Raw genomic sequence first — 22,901 nt, forward strand, 5'->3', positions numbered from 1 at the left:
ATATATAAAAAAAAATCATATAAAACATAATATTAATAGGAAATATATTTTATTTTTTAAGTAAGTCTAGCAATAACTAGCAATCCATCCACGGCCTCCTTAATGTTGTTAAATTATAGCCTAATTAAACAAAATCTTTACAGAAATGGTATCTTTTTATTACCTTCACGCTGTAAGTTTGAAATAATTCATTCCCTCCGAGTCGGAATGGAACCCATAACCATCGCGTTAACAATCACACGCTTGTGCCACTGCGCCACGATTTATATGTTATTTTTGCTACGAAATTGCAACCTCACAAATCCATTCTCACTATTTTTCATATTTATAATATTATAGTATTAGTAGGACTATTAACATCTTAGGAAGACATCTATCTCTCAGTGCTTTCTTTTCAATTGCAGTAGGCTATTGTTAATTGCAAAGTTTGCATTAGTTAAATGTGAAAAATTGAAAGATTTACTTGCAGTTCTATGCCAATTATTGTAATAAGTTCTAGCAATCTCATAAATAATTTGAAACGCATGACAAGTGATTTCAGATTATTTACTTATATAGTATATTCTTAGGTAAATAAAACATGAGTATACAAGCATATTATATATTTTTTTTATAATAATTAAGAATAAATTCTTACATCACGAGTTATAAAATAAATACATTTATTGCCTTAAATTAAGTCCAAAAGTACTCTGTACAATTATTGTTAGCGATGTACAAACGAGAACGACACATAAAAAACGTCGAAAAAACAAAGAAAAAAAAAATAAAAAAGGGCCTTATCATGAAATACGTTAAGTTTCCACAAATATTCTGTGACAAATCTACGAACAACTTAACAAATTGTGTCAGAATCACAACCAATAGTTTGCATCTTAATTTCATCTCTTATCTTAAGTTTAATATTACACAAACTATTTTATATCATTGCTCTTCACTTACACTAAAACAAGAACCATTCTTTACCTTAAATTATAATTACAATTAAATTAAGTCTATCTAATTTCTAGCGGGTGTTTCTTACTGGACTGTTGTGCTTCTCACAAGATTGCCACGCCCTTCTCTAATCGTAGACATTCAAAATGGCGGTACCACGTGACACGACACTAATAAAATTTGTGCTATAATATCTACTCGTCATGTACTTGTAAAAAGAAAGTTCTAGAACTCACACGCAGAGGTGACAGTGTGTGCCACGTGACGCCTCCATCTCGATTCGTATCTACACTAATCTCATAAGGATCTCAATATCTCGTCGTGAGCAACTATCCGCAGTGCTCGGGGTTCATCGCTTCATAAAAAAAGGCATTAAAAAGGCCACTGTGACGTCCACAATGAACTAACTAGCCTAGCGTTATTACATGCCCTATGTACTATAAAAGTTGTAGCATTCGAAAATATATGTATATTGGCATCAAAGATATATAATAATAAAAATAAATAGACAGTTCGAAATATTAACGAACTAATAAAATCACGTGGCAAATTATATGGCATTAGATTTTAAGTACTCTCGTAAAATAAAGTAAATATTTAACGTTAATTCGAAGTTATTGCGTTTTTCCATTTCACAACTTACAACCTGTGTCCTAGTAGAGTTTGATTTTATAGGTATGGAAGACAGAAAAACATTGCTATCAGATCAAAATGAATAAAATACTCATAAGAATAAACTAGCGCGTTAGTTCCAAGAGCTATACTGGCCTAGGAGCCAAAAAAATATATATTAAACCAATTTCCCTAAAATATCTAAAACTAAAATGGACAAAATATATTGTTTACATAATGTTTATGTAGTTCCGAGTGTGGACCGCGGGGCGGGGAGCGGAGCCGGGGCAGGTTGGAGGGAATCGGAGGCCCGGGGGGCATTAATTTCAAATTGACTAGATATCTGCGTGCATAGGAATCATATATAAAATAGCTAAGTAAAGGAACCGATACACTGAAATCCCGGCGCGTCTGTGTAAAAATATAACATAAAAATCTATATCATCGCCGTCGGCCAAAGTACGCCTAGGCCGCTTTAAATTACGTAGCCTACACGATAACACATCTAAGTTTGTACAGTCTGTACAGGGTGTCGCGGGCGGGGGATGTTTGGGGCGCGTCATCACTTGGACGGCTGGTAGGGCGCGTGTGGGTAGGGAGCGTGCGGCTGTGCGCCACGGCTGCCCGTGGCGTACAGCTGCTGCTGGAAGTTGTGGAACTGCGCCGCGTAGTTGGGGTCCGCCGTGGACGGCACCGCAAACCCACCGCCGTGCCCCTTGAAGGGCGCGCCCTGCATGGAGGGCGGCAACGCTTGCGCCGCGCCCATGCGCGCCGGGCCCTTGGCGCGGAAAGCGGGCCCGCCGGGCGCGCCGGGAGGCGGCGACGCGAAGCCGGCCGCGTAATGCGGCATGCGCAGCATGGTGGGCGCGCGCATCACGCCGTACTGTAGTCCACCCGGCGCCTTGCCCTCCAACTGCATGGGGCTGGTGACGCGCTGCAGGAAGTCCAGCGACGGCGGCCCACGAGGCCCACTGTTGCACGCCATCTGCGGCCGCGTGGGCAGGTACTGGATGGTGTTGGGCGCGCTCGCCTTCACCTGCACGTTGGCGCCGTTGAAGGGCGGCATCTTGCCGGCGCCGTGCGCCATGCGCGGGCCGCCCATCATGCCCGCGTCCGGCCCCATGGGCCCCATCGGCCCGCCCATGGGGCCGCCGCCCATTTTCGGGCTCAGGTTCATATCGGGCGGGAAGTCACCGCCGCCCATCATTCCTTCCATGGGTCCGCCCATATTTGGTCCCATGTTGTCCATATGACATCCTACAAAAGAGTCAAGACATATATCTAAATAGAATTTATTCAAAATAAATAAAATAAAGGTATATGTTATTTTATATCAAAAAAGTATAATTTTATTTACTAAATGTAAATAAGAACACAACAAAACCTACCTAAATCATTCATCATCATATGGTGCCCATGCGGATGCATGGCCGGGTGGTGGTGTTGCATGTGGTGGGGCGCGGACCCAAAGGGCCCCATGCCGTTCCCGCCGGGTCCTGGGCCCATGGGGGGCGCACCGCCTACCGTATTGGTGAGCTGCTGCGACATCTGCGCGAGGGAGGAGATGGGGTCGAAGGAGGAGGTTGCAGGGCCCATGGGGCCGTTGGGGCCCTGGTTGGGGTTGATGGGGATATTGTCAGGCCTGTTCATACTGCACGCGCCAGGGAATGGCCCAGGTAAGCTCGTGCTGTTGGGCCCTCCTGACAACGTAGTCTGTAATATATGTGAGGCTTTTATAGAGTAGTTGAAATTGTGGTTTTATTTAAAGTGGGTCTGACAAAAAACTGTATATAACCTAAAATTATTTACAAAATTATTTACTACTACATATTGTGTTTAAAATATATAATCAATCACCTCAGTATTAGACGCCATAGTGTCATCAGAGTGTGAGCTGGTGGTGACACTGCAACTGCTCTTGGCAGTGGAGGATGGCGCATACGGCCCTTGGCTGAGCGAGGGCCCTTCCCGACCCTCGCGACTATCCCGCTGCGGGGTTTTTGAGGGGTCTTGACTGGATCTGTTCGATGATGGACTTGGTCGAGATTTTTCGTCTGCAATTTGTTTATATATTTTAATTAGTTTTTATTGGTTGCATATATATATAATTGTTTATGTATTACTTAGTCTTACAGTACGGTCAACTAGTGGTGGCCGCCCTTAAGTTAGGTTGAGATTAAGTTAGATTAGTTTTTATGGTAAAGGTAGAGATCACCTGTGGTGATAAGGCCGCTTTTACACCAAAATGTTATTTTTTATTATTATTTTTATATGTTGTATTATCTTGGTGTAATAAAGCGTTAAATAAATAAATAAATAAGTTAGATGTAGACGGTTGCACAGATTTGTTTTTAGGATTTTTCTTACTTTTGATTTTCCTTCCAAGTGAATAATGCACAAAGGTTCGGAAAGCTTACTTCAGGGCGGCCACGACGTATCAGCCGTACTGTACCTTGTTTGATTTCTATAAAAATCTTCATGTACCTTTTGTATTAGCAGCTGATGTGGGCGTCTGCGGATTGTTGAACCCGGGACTTTGTTCTAAGGAGAAGCGACCCGCTCTCTGTTCCGATAATGATGAATGTGGCTCTGGTGTGCCTGGCATCATACTAAAAAAATTTTTTTTATATTTAAGTTTTTTAACCTCGCGTGAAGTTAAAAAAAATTCATCGTAGGTAGGGGGAGCCTACTGTTGAGTCAGTCTGTTCCCCACAAAACAGTCCAATTTTTGAAACATTACATACTGAGTGACATAACCCAATGTTGCTCTGTCTGTAAAATATTTTTTACCCTGAGTGGGAATAGAAGCTACAACCATCGCGTTTACAGTTAGACATTATGCCGCTCCTTAAGAACTTGGTTGGATCTTTTTTTATTAAATTTAAGTATCTCATAAGAGATAAATTTAAATATAAATTTATCAACGTGAATATTGCGTAGCAGATAATTTATAGTTGATTTAAATTTGACAGTACCTGAATGTTATTTTATCTTAATTGCGATAAGATATGCAGTTGCAATTTGGAATATCGAAACTTTTATTTTCAAATAATGATGGCAAATTGAGAACAAAAAAAGAAAACGTATTGATTTTATTTTTTAAGTAGTAGTGGTAGTTCCACACGAAGCATAAAAAAATATTTTTAGAAAACATATGGAAATATAAACTTACCCCGCTGGTGATTTTTGATTCGCACTCGACTGTGGCGTTTGACCGCCATTGTTCGACGGCGGCCCATTGTCTTTCAACGACGTGTTAGGCTGTTTTTGTATTGTTAACTCTTGACCTAACCAAGAAAATTCACATTAAAGATAATTATCATTGAAATATAAACTTTATAACGTCGACGTAATAACATACAAACAGAGATAGAACGAATTAGCCATAGAGTATGAAAGTATGTTAGCACATTTTCACCAACCATCACCAAAATGAAAGTTACACACATTATAAACACTAAAAAAACTAGGCATATCGATTTTGAGATTATTATAAACACAAATAGACACAAAATCGATATTCGTTTAATTAAAAAAATATGGCCAATTTGAATATATTATTCAAGATATTTTTTTATTAAATTCATTTATAAAATAAAACGACAATGTACTTTTATGTTTTATACAAATTGGTCATATATAAAAAATACACAAAAAAGCGACAATCACATAGCAAAAACTATCCGTGAACATTGACCCCACCTGTATTACGAACAAAACAATATATACAAGTAACTAATTTTTTGTTTGTTTTAGCTTCAGGCTGTATCCCGCATACGTCAAGGTAAACAGAGGGAACTTAATGTTATGACACCCCGTTCCTAATATTTAGCAACATTCCATATTGAGTGGAATGTTAATTAAAATCTAGTTCAACGGCAATAACCCATATAATATTACCTTCGAACTGGTTGAGATAAGATATTTGTTGAGGCGACGGCACCGGCATTAAACTCGGTTCCTTTTGTATCGATCCCTGTTGGTTTTTCTGTTGCTGCGCCGCCAAACATTGGAGCGTACGTACAAACACGCCGTCGTCCAATTTCTCTAGTATCTCTTTATGGCCAAAGTTTCGTCCAACATTGACCCAAGTTGTTATTATATATGTTCCAATCGTTGCGTTTTAATGTCGTTATTTCATCACACGGGATTTCAAGCGGTCAAGCGTTTTGCGGGGTAGGGGAAAACAAAAAATACCCATTACAACTACAGAAAAATAAAAAAATCATAGTGCACTTGAAACCAAACATAATTTAAAAAAATTATAAAAAAAAGACATCTATATTGTGGTTGGGAAAATGTCTAACATAGATAAAAAAACATCATGCAATTCTACGTCTATGGCTTCTACTTTAGTGTCAAAATAAATGTTATTTTATGAATGATATGTGGTGTACGGGTAACAGTGTGAAATGTATGCGTATAGAAATACTAACACACATATATATATATAATAGACTAAGCAGAGTCTATTGTTATTAAGAACGTTTTGATTGTAAATTTCGTTGGCAAAAATTTAGTAGTTAAGTCCAGTTTTTAAGTTTTGTTTATTAAATCTCAATACATATTTAAAACATGTTATAAATGCGTAAATATTTATAATAAGAATTAAACATACATCATTCTGAGTTAAGCACTTAGCACTTTAAGCAACAGTATACAAATACTATGATTGATAAATAAATTAAAAGTCTATAAATGGGAATAACTAGGCATTTACCAAGTGTAAAAATAAAATATATTTTATGTATATAAACTTATAAATAAATGTATGTAGATGCATATATGTTATGTATGTTGTATCACTACATATGTTTTATAATTTAATAATTTATTCTATTGTGTTTCTGTTGAAAATAAAAAAAAAATTCATGTGCACCTGAGAGTACTACATGTATATATAAGTCATGTCGATGGGTGTACATATATTACCCACAACAAGATCGTATACTATGAATAGAGTAGACTATCTCAGGTCAACAGCAGTATTAGAAAAAAAAGAAAAATATACGCTCCAGTCACATTCAATGTCTTGCAGTTTGCAGGACAGCAAATGCAGGCAGTGTATAATACTTTATATGTAATATGCATGTTAATGTACGTGTGTATATCTGTATGTGTATATATCTATATGTGTGTGTACGGATGTAAGCCAAAAATAAATGCTTATACACACCAGGTGCGTCCGGTTTTTTGCAGTGTGCGGGGCTGGATAGCGCTGAGTTGGCTCGTGAAGCTTCTGCAGACATTGACATTACTGCACCTTGGGAGGGAGATTGGGTAGCTGTGGGGCAGCAAATAATTTAAAATTCCATTATTTTCTAATATTCCATTAGTTTTTTTTATTGTAAATTAAGTTTTTTTTACTTGGTAACATAGCTTAGATTTTTATTACAACTGTTTACATTTAATAATTATTTATTTATCCGCTCTGGTGTCGAGGCAAAGGTCTGCGCTTAGGCTAGCCAAGTTGGACAGTTTCCAAGAGACGTGGATTCAAGTTCCGTTACTCTATCTCCGAAAAATATTTTAAAAAACTACCTATAGGCACTGAGGCAGAACGGTGTAAAGGTGAGGCACCATAAGGCGGCGGCGGCAAACATCCGCCACGTTCAGAACAGGGTGACTTTACTTGTGTACCTGGATAGATATTACACTTAAAATTAAAAACTAAAAAAAAATGGATAAAAATAAAATATATGAGGCCGGCAATGATTGTAACTGCGATTTAGGGTTCCATTTCCACGAAGGAGTTATTTTCATTTTTTCGTGCACTGGCAACAAGATAAATCGCGGTGTTGGATTCCGCCACTCACACGCAATATCAAAAATTGGGTGGAAAATGGAACAGAGTGTCTATTCACTAAGATCTCCCTCTGTTTACCTTGTATTATAAATGAAACCATTATAATGTAACTTATTTTTTTTTTACTTATTGTTAAAGTTATTAATATTTTTAAAATGCATTAATTGGAAATTGATGAATGAAATAATAATAAGTATAAAAATTATTTATATATAAATTGCATTACAATGGCTGACATTACACATGATGCTAAGAAGGAAGAAAGAAGGCTAATGGGTTCAATAGTACCTGGTAATATGTTTATATTTAAAATATTTTTATTTCCTCCATCTGATAAAACAAAATGCGGCATCATTTTTTATCAACTAACATGAAGTATCCCTAAAAATTGTTTGAAGATGGAGATTTGAAAGAAAAGTTTATATTTTATTAGCAATTTTCTTTACTTTCCACTTCATTTGTTCACAGAACTTAAAATCTCCATCGTTTAAACATTAGCTTCTCTCTAGCTACCTCAGTAAACAAAAAAATTGTAGAAAAATCCACTCACTTAGTTCATTATCCATATTTTTATTATCATCAAAGAATTGGTGGTGTAGTTTCTGCCAATCTATGTCCTGGGGCGGGGATTTAGGGCTGCGAGAAGTTTTGTGCCCCATGCCTGGACCTAGGCCTGGACCCAGGCCTGGACCCAGCCCGCCGGGGTCGCCGGGGCCCATCTGTGAATAATGTCCAGTTATTATCTTATTAATAATAAAACATTCATTCAAATATAATATAATAAAACAATGTTACTATCTTACAAATAAACTATTACGTCACGTAACACATTATAAAATATTTTATTAATATTAAGTTAAACAATAATAAATGTCACTTACATTTCTACCACGTCCATACTCGTCGCACATGGGGCCATTGACAGGCATATGGTGGTCGGGTCCGCAGTCACCGTGAGGCACCATGCCACCCATCATGCCACCCTCCATCATTATACCACCTGGACAATACATAGAAATAATATTGAAATATGAAATTAAATAAAACCAGTTTAAATATAGCTAAACTATGCTTGTTGACAGAATAAATAAATATTACCATTCATAGCATTAAGATTTGGTCCTGGCATCATTCTAGGACCCATGTGTGGTCCACCCATCATACAAGGTTTAGGCCCGCCCATACCACCCATAGGGTTGGGCATACGCTGAAAAAAAAAAACAAATCAGTTAATCTACTGTTTCTAACTTTAAGAGTTAATAATAATTATTACCAATCATCTTTAACCCTACTTACTCCCATAGGTCCACCACATCCTCGTCCCATGTGCATGTCTGTACACATTCCTGGCTTCATATCTGGTCCCCCACAGGCTCCTCTGATTCCTTTCATTCCACAAGGACCCATCGGCCCCATCGGTCCGTTGGGGCCCATTCCCGACATCATCGGTCCGTTAGGCCCCATCATTCCATTAGGTCCCATTGAACCGTGCCCACCCATACCCATACCCGGTCCTCCCATATTGCCCATCGGACCCCCCATGGGACCATTTGGTCCCATCGGACCACCCGGGCCCATAGGACCAGGACCCATCGGTCCGTTAGGGCCCATCGGTCCAGACATGGTACAACTGGGGCCGCTGTTCATGCTACTAGGCATAGACACCATTGGTCCATTAGGCCCGGACATCGGTCCATGTGCCGACATAGGAGGAAAAGACATGTTCATGTTAGCTGTAGAATTAGGAGGGTTAATATCTGAAGGTGCTTGTGACCCATCATTGGGCTGGTTTGGGTTGGATCCGCTCTCCGGGAATAGGATTTGTTGCATCTTCCTTATAGTCGCCAGCTGTTCCTCTCTGTGGGCGCGTTGTTGCGGCGTGAGGTTCTCGTCGGGTATCTTGACACCTGCTGAAGAGACTGAAGCTGAACATAGAAAAATATTCTTTAACACCTAGACTGACGGTTAACCCTGCTGAAATTAAGTTATCAAAATAATTTTACATATTTTCATTTCTTCACTCTGATGCCAAGGCTAATCGCGGCATTCAGAATTCGGCGGTTCCTAAAACACTAGGTTCCTTCTGCCTACTCTGCTACGTGCGGGTTACAGCATGAAGCTGATTGAATTTGTGTTTTTTTTAAATAGTTTTATAAATAGCTGTGGTACAAATACGGTCATAACTTCTGGTTTTGCTATTGCACAAAGCTAACTTTGTGTGCTCTATCTTATTGTCAGAACGAAGAAATTAAAATAATTTATTCCCCCAATAAGGAATCGAACCCTTGACCGTTATATTCTTTATTATCCTTTACTAAAAAAAAAAAACAAAGAACTGGTACAATAATCAGTCACCTTTTGGTCCAGGTTGGCAGGAGAGGTTGTCACTGGAGCCGTTATCACCACCTGCTTCAGAGCAGGGTGGCATTTGCGATGGACCGTTTGCCATACCGTTCGACATTACGGAGGGGTTTTTCTAAAAGAAATAAATTATTTTTAACATTTTAAATAACTAAATTGTATATAAAAACGTAGCGGGGCTCAAACCTACACCTTTTGGAAACTATTCAATCGCTCTGATTGTTAGCCATACTTTCCTATAAAGCTACGCCGAAATTCATGGAGTAGGGAGATTTAAGGAAAAATTACAACATTCTTTTTTTTTTCTCGTATTTGATATTAAGTTTAAAATAATATGTTTAAAATAATACGATAAGTTTTCGTCATGTACATTTTTAAACAATTCGAAAGTGACCAATACAAAATGCAAAGTTATACAAAATTGATGATTCTTTTATTTCATATATAGAGAATACAAATCAATTTTCGAAATTTTGATAACCTTCTGATAATATACATATACTCATAGTATTTATGCCTCTCCTGAAAATATGCTTAATAGGCTGTTTGCAGGTTTACACTCTTAGCCGACGATATCTTCAATTTCAAATATTTTGGTGTGAGTTTCTAAATTTATTTTGCAATAGATAGTTATACAGCCCCTGTCTGATATAACTTATTCTTACACATAAATAATAATTCAACGAAACAACCCAGTTTACATTTACATTATCTGCTAATATAATGTAAATGAATATTGTCTATATATTCCTCCTATTCTTATCTGTCTTAATATATTGTCGCCATAACGAAATAATATAAAGCCCTGATATTTATCTATATATATAAAATCGAAAGGTCACTCACTCATCACGAAATCTCAGAAACTACAAGTGCTAGGAATATCAAATTTTGCATAGGAGTTATTTATAGGACGTAGGTGCTCGCTAAGACGGGAATTTGCAATATTCGACTTCTAAGGGGTTGTTTTTGGGGTTGAAAGTTTGTATGAAACTACAAATGCTAGGAGTCCCAAATTTTGCATAGACGTCACTTATAGGGCGTAGGTGCTTAAAGAGACAGAAATTAATAATAACGTAGTTCACGTAGGCGAAGCCGCGGGCAGCCGCTAGTTTATCTATATAGTTTAAAATTGTTTAGATATAGACAATAATACTCACGGTGTCCCAGGGCATTTCACCATCAGCACCGAGGCCGTCCATGACACCACAGGACGGGGTGCCCCCTGGAAACCCATCCATGGGGCCCATGCCCGGGCCCATTTGCCCCATTTGGCCGGGCCCTTTCATCATCATCATTTGATTGCCTGGTCCACCCATTCTGTTGGGACCCATATGGTTAGGCCCCATATGCCCCATGCCGCCGTGACCCATGGGTCCCATGTTAGGACCCATAGGCCCACCCATCATGTGACCCATTTGATTTGGACCACCCATCATGTTTGGACCGCCTCGCATGCCGCCGCGACTTTTCGCCATGGCAAGGTTATTTAACCATTGGGCGGGATTTTGTTTGTTAAATTGTCCCATTTTTAAAGGATGTTTCTGCAAGAAGAAACAAAAAGAATATAGATATAAGAATAGAATATAAGAATCATATAGCACACATAGATATCATATAGCAACAAATTATTATGAACCAAAAATATAAAGTATCTTTATACCACCAAATTTGTACAAATGCTATATCTGAGTACATGAGTTTAATACTTTAGTCAAAATATTACAGAGGAAAAAATGTTTTTTTGAGTAGCCAGAGAAAATCTTATGTTAAGGCACTCCGTACCCCACTCCCCGCGCAATATAACCTATAAAATACATAAACAAGCTACATAAAACTAATAAACCTACCTCCAAATACTTTTTAGTGCCAGGTTGAGCGCAATGATACGCTATAATGGAGTGATGCTGTCCAGAAATGACCGCCTCAGCTCCCTTATTGGCCAAGTGTGTAGAGAACACGAAGATTTGACTCTGCTGCTGGACATGACAGGTATTATTTGTACACTCTTTTTTAAGCCTCACACGATGTGTTCCGCATAAAGTGTAGGCAGAAGGAACTTAGTGTTAACACACTTCGTTCTTCACGCACCGCCTGCTTGTTGAGTGGCAGAACTCAACGCCGCGCTTTGTTCCGTTACCAGATAGAGGAGATGAAAATAATTTCCCCAAGTGGAAATTGAACTCACAACCGTCATGTTTACAGTCAAACGCTGTACCGCAGCACTACAGCCTCGGACTGTTTGGATAGTCTTTATAGAAATAAATAAGTAAAAAATTATAATTTAAAATAATATAAGAAATTAAGAAGCCTATATAACATATCTTGTAAATTCAAAAAGATATTATTATTTATTATCATATAAACGAGTTTCAAATTTAATTATTTAAAAAAAATTGCATTTTAATCATACAATTAATAATTTTATTGCATAATAGCGGCTTCAATTATATAAAAAAGAAACATTCCATAAGAAAATATAATAAAATAATAATACAGATCACCGTAGCCGATATATACATACGCAAATAAAATAAAGTTAAGCAAAATTATTAAATTTTAGCACTACATTTAAGAAGAAATACCTTTTTAATCTTAGCAACACGGTCCATCACACATACCTAATACAAACTTGAAATCACTTAAAAAGTTAACTCAAGAATAAAACAAAGCTTTCTAAAGGACGTTCAAATATATTTGTATTATACATTGCCTACGCACGTGTGTCACCTCTTTTAAAAACAAAACAATTGTAAACCTGTGTTTATTGCTTCATATAGTCTGTACGACATATTACATTTTGTACGAGGGTGGCAACTTGTCAAAACTACAAGCAAATTGTCGCTAATGAGACCATTGTTGACCACATTAGACCATATCGAGTTGAAATAATTGTATGAAAACCTTAATAATACGGATGGTAATGTAACTTTTACATATATTTTATTATTTATGTTTTTTGGAAAAAAAATATTATGTAATGTTATATCAAAATGTTAAACTGTGTTTGTAATATATCAATATATTTGACAGTGAAAAGAATTAATTAGTTCCACATAAAATGATGTTTTTTTAAAAAAATAAATAAGTACAACAGTGGGAATTTATTTAATCTGTCTTAATATTGAAGGAAGTCGAATGGTTGCGATTTTTGTTGCAAGCATACATTAACAGTTTTTCCAAGAAAAGCTTAAGCTTAAAGGCGGCTATGATTTATTTATACACAATTATCATTAACTCGAGCGTTTTTTTTTATTCTATCCACGTAATTCTATATTTTGTTTTTGTGATTTCGAGACAAATTTCGCATAAATCCTATGTGAAAACAAATGTTATTATTGCCTATATTTTACGTTTCCTAATTTTCATGACACGAAATGAACCCACAACCATCACGATAATCGCTACCAATATACGTTTTACATAGAAATAACAAAATAACAAAAGAATAAATAAAACATACGTCAGTAACGTGTCAAATATTTACAGTACGGCGGAGCTTTATAATCGTATCGATGAAATGATAATCGATCGAAAGTCACTCACTGTCCACTTACGTAGAGAACGTTTTAGCTATATTATTAAAATGTTATAAACGTGATAGCTTTTGCGTGTCTAATTCAAATTGGAGTGTTTTGAATATTTGTCATATAGTATAAATAAAATGTTAAAAAATAAGTGGGAGCGCGTTTGACGCGACAGCTGTGGGTTTGATTCCCAATCGGAAGAATTATTATATATGAATTACTTTAATTTTCCAGATCTGCTAGGAGAGAGGGGGGCAACGAAGTGTCTTAACATTATATGCAAATATAATTTAACAGACTTTCTAAAATTTCTACAAAACGTCAATAAATATATATGCGAATAAGACTTTAAAGATTAGTTGTGATGTTATAAGAAATCGCTAACATTACAACCTGAGCTACATGCTTAACTTAAAAATTTCCACGTTCATATTACAAATAATGAAATTTGATATCAAAGTTTCTAAATTTGTTAGTTTTACTTCGTTCTCCCTTGGAATATATGAAATCACGTCGGTTATACTTCTTTGTTGTATATAGAAATTCCATATGAAGTCTGATGTCAAAGCCGCATTTCCCAATATTTACTGAATTTTGTAGAAAAGGCAAACACATTCTAAATTCAAGAAACTCTGGTGAGAATATATATGACTACCCTATGTTGCCAAAAAAAAGATAAAAATAGTTTATGCATCAAGTGAACACCAAACCCCGACCTTATACTTATTACTACAAAAAAATAAATGAACATAAAAAGATCATCAATATTACCTCCATACTGCCGGACTGTTTGCTAATAACGTTAGAAGGCAGCGTCTGCGCCTCGCTGGACATGGGCCCCATGGACACACCGGGGCCCATCGCGCCCGCGCCGCCCATACGACACGAACCCATGTCCGGCCCATTGGGGTTCCGACAGTTCTGGTTGCCATCCTGGAATACGTGACGACACAGATCTTTTTTGACGTAAACGTGTCTTATTTCTAGACATTATAGTAATAGACCCCTTTTTTATTATTAAATTGAATTGAAAAATATTTTGAAACTAAATTGGCATCCGTTTGAATTGTTAAATCAACTTCACATTCATAATTTTGGAGAACTTCAAAAATAATTACACACTGCTTTAAACAATCAATATACTATATAGCCTAAAATTTATTACATTTTGTCACGTTACATTATCATTATTGGAAAAAAATAAATGCCAATTTACTATAGAGCTAAAAATACTACGTTAGACCTTTCTTCATCGGCATCTAGCCCGCGTATATCATTGCTCTAGAATCGATTTCTTTTAAATATTTAATGCACAGAAATCGTACCTTCGCAGATTATATTATATTAACTCGGTATTTCCAGGGATTACACACGTTAGTTAATGACGTATTTTTTCATGATTATTATGGACTAAACCTTTTATATTTACGTATAACGGTAAAGTTCTAAAAGTTTTTTATTTATTAAAAAAATAAAAGAAATATATAACAAAATACAAATGTAATACACAACCGGCTTAACAACATTCGTATCAGGAATGACATATAATTAATTATTAATAATTAAAATATATTATATAAAAGATACATTAGAAAATAACAAAAACACATTAAAAACTTGACAAGTATTATAAATTAATCACGTCGAGTTCGTATCACTTACCTGTAAATTACCAGTTGAACCTCTCAGCCCAGTTTGTGGGTCAATAATATCATTTGAGTCAGATGAAAGCCGCTCCGACTTTAGAGAGCCTGGACCGCCCAGTTCGCACTGTGGAGACTTTGTGGGGTCACCTAAAATACAAATTAGTCTTTTAACTTCACGCCTTATCACGCGAAGAGAACAGAGCTATGGCCATTATACCAATATTTATAAACGAAAAGAAATAATAAAAGAAAACATTTTTAATTTATTTTTTGAATTGATCATCTTCTGTTTATAGCAAGGTACGTACATATATAGAGAAAACCTAGTGACAAGACATTTCAAGACAAGACAATTTACATTTACAAGACATTGCGGGCTGAATATCTAAAAGGCGAGCCGTAGCGCTTGGCGCTCCGTTCTTTCTGACTACCCCGCTAGGGATAAAGCGTGAACTTAAGTTAACATTACAAAATATTTTTCATATAAAATAGAACCTGCTTTCGACATAGTAATAGACGAGAACCTTATGTACTAAATACACACATAGTATCTCTTACTTATTTTAAAAACAACCTTCGATCAAATTATACGAAGCAGATGGCGTAAATATTAAAATTATAAAAAAAAAACAATATGTCCACCGGTCATGCAATTAATCGTTCCTTTACTTTAATAATAACGTTGTAAAGCGCGTATTGTTCTCGTAATGTAGTAAATTGCAAGGACAGTATATTTGCAACATGTGTATATTCAATTGTAGGTCACTGGTACCAAAGTTCTTCTCATTAGTGCTTATACAGTACGGTCAACGAGTCGTGGTCGAACTAAAGTTAGGTTTTCTGAACTTTTACGTATTGTTCACTCGGGAACAAAATAATCAAAGTAAGAAAAGTCCTAAAATCAAATCTGCGGAGCCATCTACAGCTAAATTCAGCCGGCCACGACTTCTTGACCGCACTGCACATGCTCTTTATTTCGCTTCGTATACATAATAATTGCTCCAGTTAGCAAGTTGATTATGGACTTAAATATGTCGACTCTAATAGCACTGGTCGTATTTAAATGAATTAATAAAACGAAAAGCAATTATAAAGCGCCATTAAATCCTTTTTTGGTTAGAGGTTAACGATTTACTACACTGTAACAAATAAGTTAAGGCTAAAGTAATAAATTAGATAATGCATTGTGGTGTTCTAATGCGTTTTTATCTGTCCCTGACGCTGTTTGTCGTGTGCAGGGGGTTTTATCGTTATCATGATTATTATGATTATCTATAGATAGAGAGAAATGACTATAAATGTTAAAGTATATCCCAATATTTTATAATATCAGCTTTTTTTCATTACTTTTTTAAATTACACAATGTTAAAGTGTTAAATTGTCATAATCTAATATCCCGGAGCAGCATAGTATAAAGTCTATTGTCTCTTTCTCTTGCCACTGGAAAGGTAGGTGTTTTAGGGTTCCGTACCCAAAGGGAAAAACGGAACTATAAATGAGTCCGTGTGATAGACAGTTAAAATTTTCACAGAAGATGAATTGCTTTCCTCAAATATTTGTTATATACGCATTTTTTCTATGAAAACAAAATAAAATATTGTGGCGGCCTCCATACCATAAACGTGACTCTTTTACCGTTTTTTTTTAAATAATGATACGGAACCCTTCGTGCGTGAGTCCGATTCTCACTTGGCCGGTTTTTACTATATTATACAAGTCAACCCTCTTGATATCTTGAATCTTGATGAACTTTGTTACCCCTTTGCGTCATTTTGGTCTTATTAATCACTTACGATGGGAAAATTTCATGCAAAATGCATATTTTCAAGTATACATCGAATGTCAAGGGGCGTTCGTTTTTCCGGAAACTTTTTAGATGTCACTTAAAATTACTTGTTTTAAAAAATATGTTGTTTTTATTCATTTGCTTCTACTGTGCAAATAATTTCCCAAATTTTCCGGCAATATCCAATATAATCGTCGACAGGTGTTTTAGTAATATGTATTAAATGTCGTACGTACTTAATTACTTATACAGCTATATAATATATATTACATACCATATGTGATACGATAATATTAATGTTGTATATTTGTTATTTAAATAATATAAAAGAAGTTTTCGAATTATTTCATCTCTTAAAATTGATATAATTCAATAAATATTCGGATTTTAGACAAAGTATAAATAGGTCAAAACATGAGCATTCTATCTAGATTTTTATTTTTTTATGGGTATATTAATTATACGCACTTCTATGTCAACTGACGGCCGTATGCCGCAATCGCGACGTTCTAAATACCATAGCCTATTGCACCGTCGCTCGTATGTATGAACTAGCTGAACTGAGGGTGAAAAAGCTTTTCACGATAAGAAAACCTTCAATTGGTATGCCAAAATGTCTTTTTTTTTCAGCTTCAAGCTGTTTCCCTCAATTAGTACAGGTGCAGGGTAGGCAGAGGGAGCCTAATGTTAAGGAACTGCGGTCCTCATTTTTCGCCGAATTCTAGAAGTATTACGTGTTCAATGGCGCAAGTCAAAGCCGCGCTTTACCTCGACACCAGAGCGAAAAAATGAAAATATGTTATATTTGATTTCCTCAACTGGGAATCGAACCCATAACTTATCGCTCTTATACCCACACGCGCTACGACTGGCCTCTACAACTATATAGAGTTGTTATATAAGACCAGTGACGAGATAAGCAGGATTCACCTGCACGCGTAATGGTTTACAGTATAAACATAGATTGCAGTCTTGTTTATAGTTTTGTAAAATAGCAATTCACTTATAACACGTAACACAACATATCTATTACAAAGGTACATTGAGTACAAAAATATAACGCAGAACTATTGGAACGCACTTTTTTTAAGTGATATGATTTTTTTTTCAGGGTAGGCAGAGGGAACCTAGTGTTAAGACACTCCGTTCCCCACTTTCTACCGATTTCTGGAAGCATTGCGTGTTGAGTGGCAGAACTCAACGCCGCGCTTTACCTCGAGACCAGAGCGAAGAAATGGAAATATAAATTTAAATAAATATTTAATCTCCTCGAGTGGGGATCTAACCTACAGCCAGTTGGTTTTATAGTCACACTTTGTGGCCTCAATTGTTGTCCAACTAAAGCATTCAACAAACAGCACATGTTAAAATCCAGCAACTTTCAATAAAAAAAAGGTACCTAAAACACCTATTATAACAATTTAAAAAAGTTGATGCCTTGGGACAAACTTTGACTGTCATACTTTCCATATTACAATAATTTCCATAGTAAAATAAAACATATTTTACATTGCTATTTACTTACTTATTTACTACTCTTTAGATAAAGAACTTTCTTATACGGTACTTCTTTAACTAAGACTCACCGTCACTGTCCATGAGGCCGTCAATTTCAGTCTTAATGCCGTCGACGCCGAGGTCAGCGCTGGAGTCGTCCCCACCCTGACTGTGCGGCTCCATCTTGACTCTGTGCGTCGGCTCGTCCGGCTCCTTCTTTAATGCCGCTGGTGTCGGCAGTGACGCCGATGGCGGACGGGAACCGTGCCCTGGTTTAATAAATAAAAATGAGCTTCATGCTGTATCCCACAATCACCAGAATATGCAGAGGGAATCCAGTGTGAAGACACCTACCACCTCGACACCAGAGTTTGATAAGTTTATTTTTTAATTTCATAATTGCATTAGCTTTTACCTGCGGCTGTGCCTGCATTGTCAGATGGAAATAACTAATAATTGTGTATGACACATACTAAAAACCTAGTTAATTTGACCGCAGATACAGTCATCGAAACTGTAAATGATATAACCTACTGGCAACCCAAAGGCGGCTTCGCCGGCTTAAACTTATATGACAACTATTTTATACGAAATGACTACATGAATTGTAGCCTATATGCTATTCTGATGTATAAACTATATTAGTGCAAGTGGAACAAACATTTATCCTCACACACTCTCACATTTATAATATAATAATAATAATTGGATAGCCTTTATTGAAAAATAGACTATTCAACATAAAAACTAGATTTTCAGTAGTTCCTGGGATAAGTGTGTTCAACCAAACAAATTATTTACTAAACATGGCATGAAACCACAACATAAAAGTTCCCTGATAGAGGAAAGAATACAAGAAGGGATAAATTTTATTGATAATGTTCTCTTTGCTTACAATGCAGGAAAACAAAAGAGGTGTAAAGGCAGAAAAAATAGCAAATACTACAAACTTAGTCCTTCTGAATGTGATATAAGGCAAAATGTTTTTAAAAACATTAAAAAGAAACTTTTTAGTAAGTCTGTCCGAATGTAATATTTATCATATACATACATAGTATATTGCAATAATATCTGCCATGATTTATTGTATGAATAACTCAAAAACATATTTTATATATCTCAATTATATTGAGCTCCCAATACAAAGCAGTAGCAGTTGGTTTAAAACTAACACGATTTTGAAAGGTGCATGGGAGCCCTCAGGCTAAAGTCAGTATAATGTGTGAGTTATATATATTTACTAGCTTTCTATATATTTATCTGTTGCATAATGACTGTCAATAGAATGTTTTTTTTAATAATTAAATAATTATATTATTTTTGGAGTACATATATCAATATCAATATATTATGTACGCCAAAAGTAAAATTAATTAATTAACTGAGAAATATTACAGCATCCAACCTTACTTTGATATGTTAGCGAGAATTAAAAATTCATACTTTTACAATGTTGCAGATATTGTTCTTAAGTTGTGCTCCACTGAATTTCAGAGACTTTCACTAATTATTTACTGGTGTAGTAAAACTCAAGAATATTTTTATAATAATTTTCTACTACAAGATTAATGAGCATGTATTATTATAATTTTTTTGTCGAATTAAAATTTTAACTAGGTGGCAGAATGAAACCATTGTTAAGACATTTCATCCCTCACACACTGTCTGTCACACATTTTGGAGGATCAAAGAAATGAAAACTTCCCCATTCTTACGAAAAGACAATTGAACCTACATCCAAAGCTTTTACAGATAGACGCTATATCTCTACACCATAATGTACTCAAATATCACACATTAAATTAAAATTTTCACTTTACCTGGTTCAGCAGGGTCATTAGGCTCATCTTTGAGACGGGCACCCCCGCCCTTCTCCTTCTCCTTGATCATACCCCTACGTGCCTTCGCCAACTTGACTGTGCAATACAAATTATTATATTATTTTTTTTTAGAGTCACGCTATATCCTGCACATAGCAGGGTAGACAGAGGAAAACTAGTGTTAAGATATTCTGTTCTCCATATCCTGCCCAATTTTATAATTTGTTACTTAAAACAATCTTAAGCCTAGAAGTATTTAACAAAATTTATGGAATTCTGGAATCTGTCTTATAGATATTGACCTGAAATGAATTATTTCTATATTATACTCTAGTTTTGTTATTAAACAAAAAATGTTTTAAAAATTTTTATAACAACCTAACTAAAGACAGTGAAAATGTAAAAATTTATTGATAACATTCTGAAGAACCAAAATAATATAAGGATAAATTATAATGGTAAAAAGATCTACCAGTAGATTCAAAAAAATAAATATTTTTAAAAATATTTACATCAATTTAAAAAATGGGTGAACTTTTTGCACTACAGGGTAGGCAGAGGGAACCTACACTTTATTTTGCAGAGCGGAAAAAATAAAAATTAATTTATTTTCTGTAATGGTGATTGAATCAATAAGCATTGTTTCATTGTCTTTTACTGCTGTTCCATAATTTTTCATTATATGTAACAAACTTAGATAAGAATAACATTAGATTTTTTATAGGTTTTGTTTGAATTTTTGTTGATAAAAACAAGTTATCTATTTTTAGACAATTGCAAATATCTTTATTTTCAATTAGTATGCTTAACAAAATTAAATGTAGTTCAGCTCCAATTTTTCATATTAAGTTACATCTTGTTAGTAATAATACATTAAATATTTATTACATATTTATCCCATTATGTATAATATTTCAGCTTTATACTAACTAATATGTGTTACAAACTAAAATAAATAGAAATTAATTTTATTTATATGATTCTGTAATGGAGAACAGGGAACATAAATTATTAAGAGTTCTTTTTCATATGAATAACTATATTCATTTTATTAAAAGGCTGAAATTCTAGAATGTGATAATTCTAGAAGAAACTAAGAAACTAACTCACTCGAAATATAAGAAAATATAAATAACAGTGTAGCACAACAGTGTTGTTTCATCAAAGCTCTTACATTGAGAGAGAAAAGAACTTTGGGCAAAAATTAGGTTACTGTAAGAGCTGGTATTTTGTTCAAAGAAAAAAGATTTATTTCAGTATGAATGAATCCTGTGTAATTATGTAATAAACAGTTATTTTCTGGTTAATAATTTAAAAAAAATTGAAAATAGGTAAGGGCCATGTGTCTGTAGTGTCTATATTTAAAAGAAATTTGTTTTTATTAAAACATATGATAAGGGCTACTATAATTAGGTATCTCTTTTTATGATAGCTGATTGTGCATGAGTTATGTAGATGTAAATTACACTAATTAATATTTATTGAATTTTACTATTCAATAGTATTTTATATTAAGTCTTCAAGTTTATATAATTGTAATTTTTTACACAATAAATTAATGTAAAAAAAATGTTGTTGCTACAAAACACAATGTGGATATTTTAATTTTAAGCTTTGTTTATAACTGTATTGCAAACTACAGCATAAATAGAAGGTTATATGTTTTTATAGGAAGCCTACATTCTAGATCCTGTTTGAATATATAATTAATTTTCAAATGTGTAGCTGGCAATAGATGCAACGAAAATAATAAACAATATAACGACTTATTTATAAACTTACTTGATAATGTCAAAAATGTATGTGAAATAACAAGTGATCACCATTCATATTCACAAGTAAACAGCACTTTTAAAATGTTGTATACATACAAATACAAAATACTGAGCGAGTTATTCGTCACAGGCGCAATAATTGGCACATGTCCCACAAATCCACGGAACGGCACTTCATTACAAGAATGTCATTATGCTGCAGCAAGCGATCGAGATATTAATATAAATAGAGATCTTAAAGAACCTTGGCGGACGCGAAGACGCTAGCGGCGCCCGCGGCCTCTCGGCCAACCGGCCGTCACAAACACAGATCGTTTCCAGATATTCAATTAAAGCTTTACTTCACCACGAAACGCAATAAAAATTCCAGGTTTACTCTCCATACATAAACAATGAGATAGAACGGGTGTAGACAGGCGCGAAGCACACTAAACGCACGTTTATTATGGCCGATTTAATACTAAGGCACGCCGTACGAACGCGACGACACCTCCAGAGAAAGCGTCTAACATTAATTTATATCATTCGTGTGATCTAATTAAGGTATAACGAGGGGTATGCAGCAAGAAACAAAAAATCGGGATCGCTGACATTTTTGTTTATGGTACATCGACGAGACGAGATCCAGAATCCACAAATAGCGAATAAACCTACATGATTACCGCCTCCTGACGGATTTTCTAGCACTCGATAACTCAAAACACGGTGATTCTTCACATTTATGTAAACTTCATGGTAAAATAGCATTCATTTAATTAATTTCTTTCTATCAGCATATAACACAAATCACCACGCACACACAACACAACATACATAGTATATGTACACCAATACACATGGGATGGATACTTCTCACTCACAAATTTCCTTTTCTACACAAAAACAACAAAAGTGCGAGAACAGTGAGATATTCGTTCGGTAACTCGCACCGACATAATATATTTTTTTCTTTTGAATTAATATCATATATATATATATATATATATATATATTGGTGTACTTGTGGTTAAATATATTTCATTATATTTATATATAATTATAATTTTATATTATAAAAAAGTTTTTAAGAATTAAATATTATAAATTACAAGAAAATAATTTATTCTTAAAACTAAAGACAATTAATTTAATATT

General features: G+C 35.2%; 1 protein-coding gene across 8 annotated transcripts; it reads right to left on the reverse strand.

Annotated features, from left to right (window-relative positions):
• Positions 1-587: 587 nt before the first annotated feature.
• On the reverse strand, positions 588-22,684 carry LOC146529662 (protein BCL9 homolog). 8 transcript variants are annotated; one of them, XM_085202194.1, is made up of 20 exons: positions 22,422-22,684; positions 19,993-20,088; positions 18,262-18,441; positions 14,905-15,035; positions 14,014-14,163; positions 11,566-11,694; positions 10,876-11,259; positions 9,710-9,830; positions 8,651-9,279; positions 8,453-8,561; positions 8,236-8,354; positions 7,905-8,073; positions 7,090-7,188; positions 6,725-6,832; positions 5,449-5,604; positions 4,721-4,835; positions 4,033-4,157; positions 3,406-3,602; positions 2,937-3,261; positions 588-2,805 (listed from the first exon to the last, which is right to left on the reverse strand). In XM_085202194.1, exons 2-20 carry the CDS (start codon positions 20,060-20,062, stop codon positions 2,111-2,113), a joined length of 4,011 nt encoding a protein of 1,336 aa, XP_085058320.1. In that variant the 5' UTR covers positions 20,063-20,088; positions 22,422-22,684; the 3' UTR covers positions 588-2,110. The 8 variants fall into 8 exon arrangements, with proteins under 8 accessions (XP_085058320.1, XP_085058316.1, XP_085058321.1 ...); XM_085202190.1 differs by having other exon boundaries at positions 11,566-11,691; positions 14,014-14,175; positions 22,422-22,683; XM_085202195.1 differs by having other exon boundaries at positions 8,651-9,264; positions 14,014-14,175; positions 22,422-22,683.
• Between the last annotated feature and the right edge of the window lie 217 nt (positions 22,685-22,901).

Source organism: Heliconius melpomene, chromosome 18 (genome assembly GCF_056956725.1).
Source record: "Heliconius melpomene rosina isolate 202511_hmr_F chromosome 18, ASM5695672v1, whole genome shotgun sequence".
Classification (NCBI taxonomy): domain Eukaryota; kingdom Metazoa; phylum Arthropoda; class Insecta; order Lepidoptera; family Nymphalidae; genus Heliconius; species Heliconius melpomene.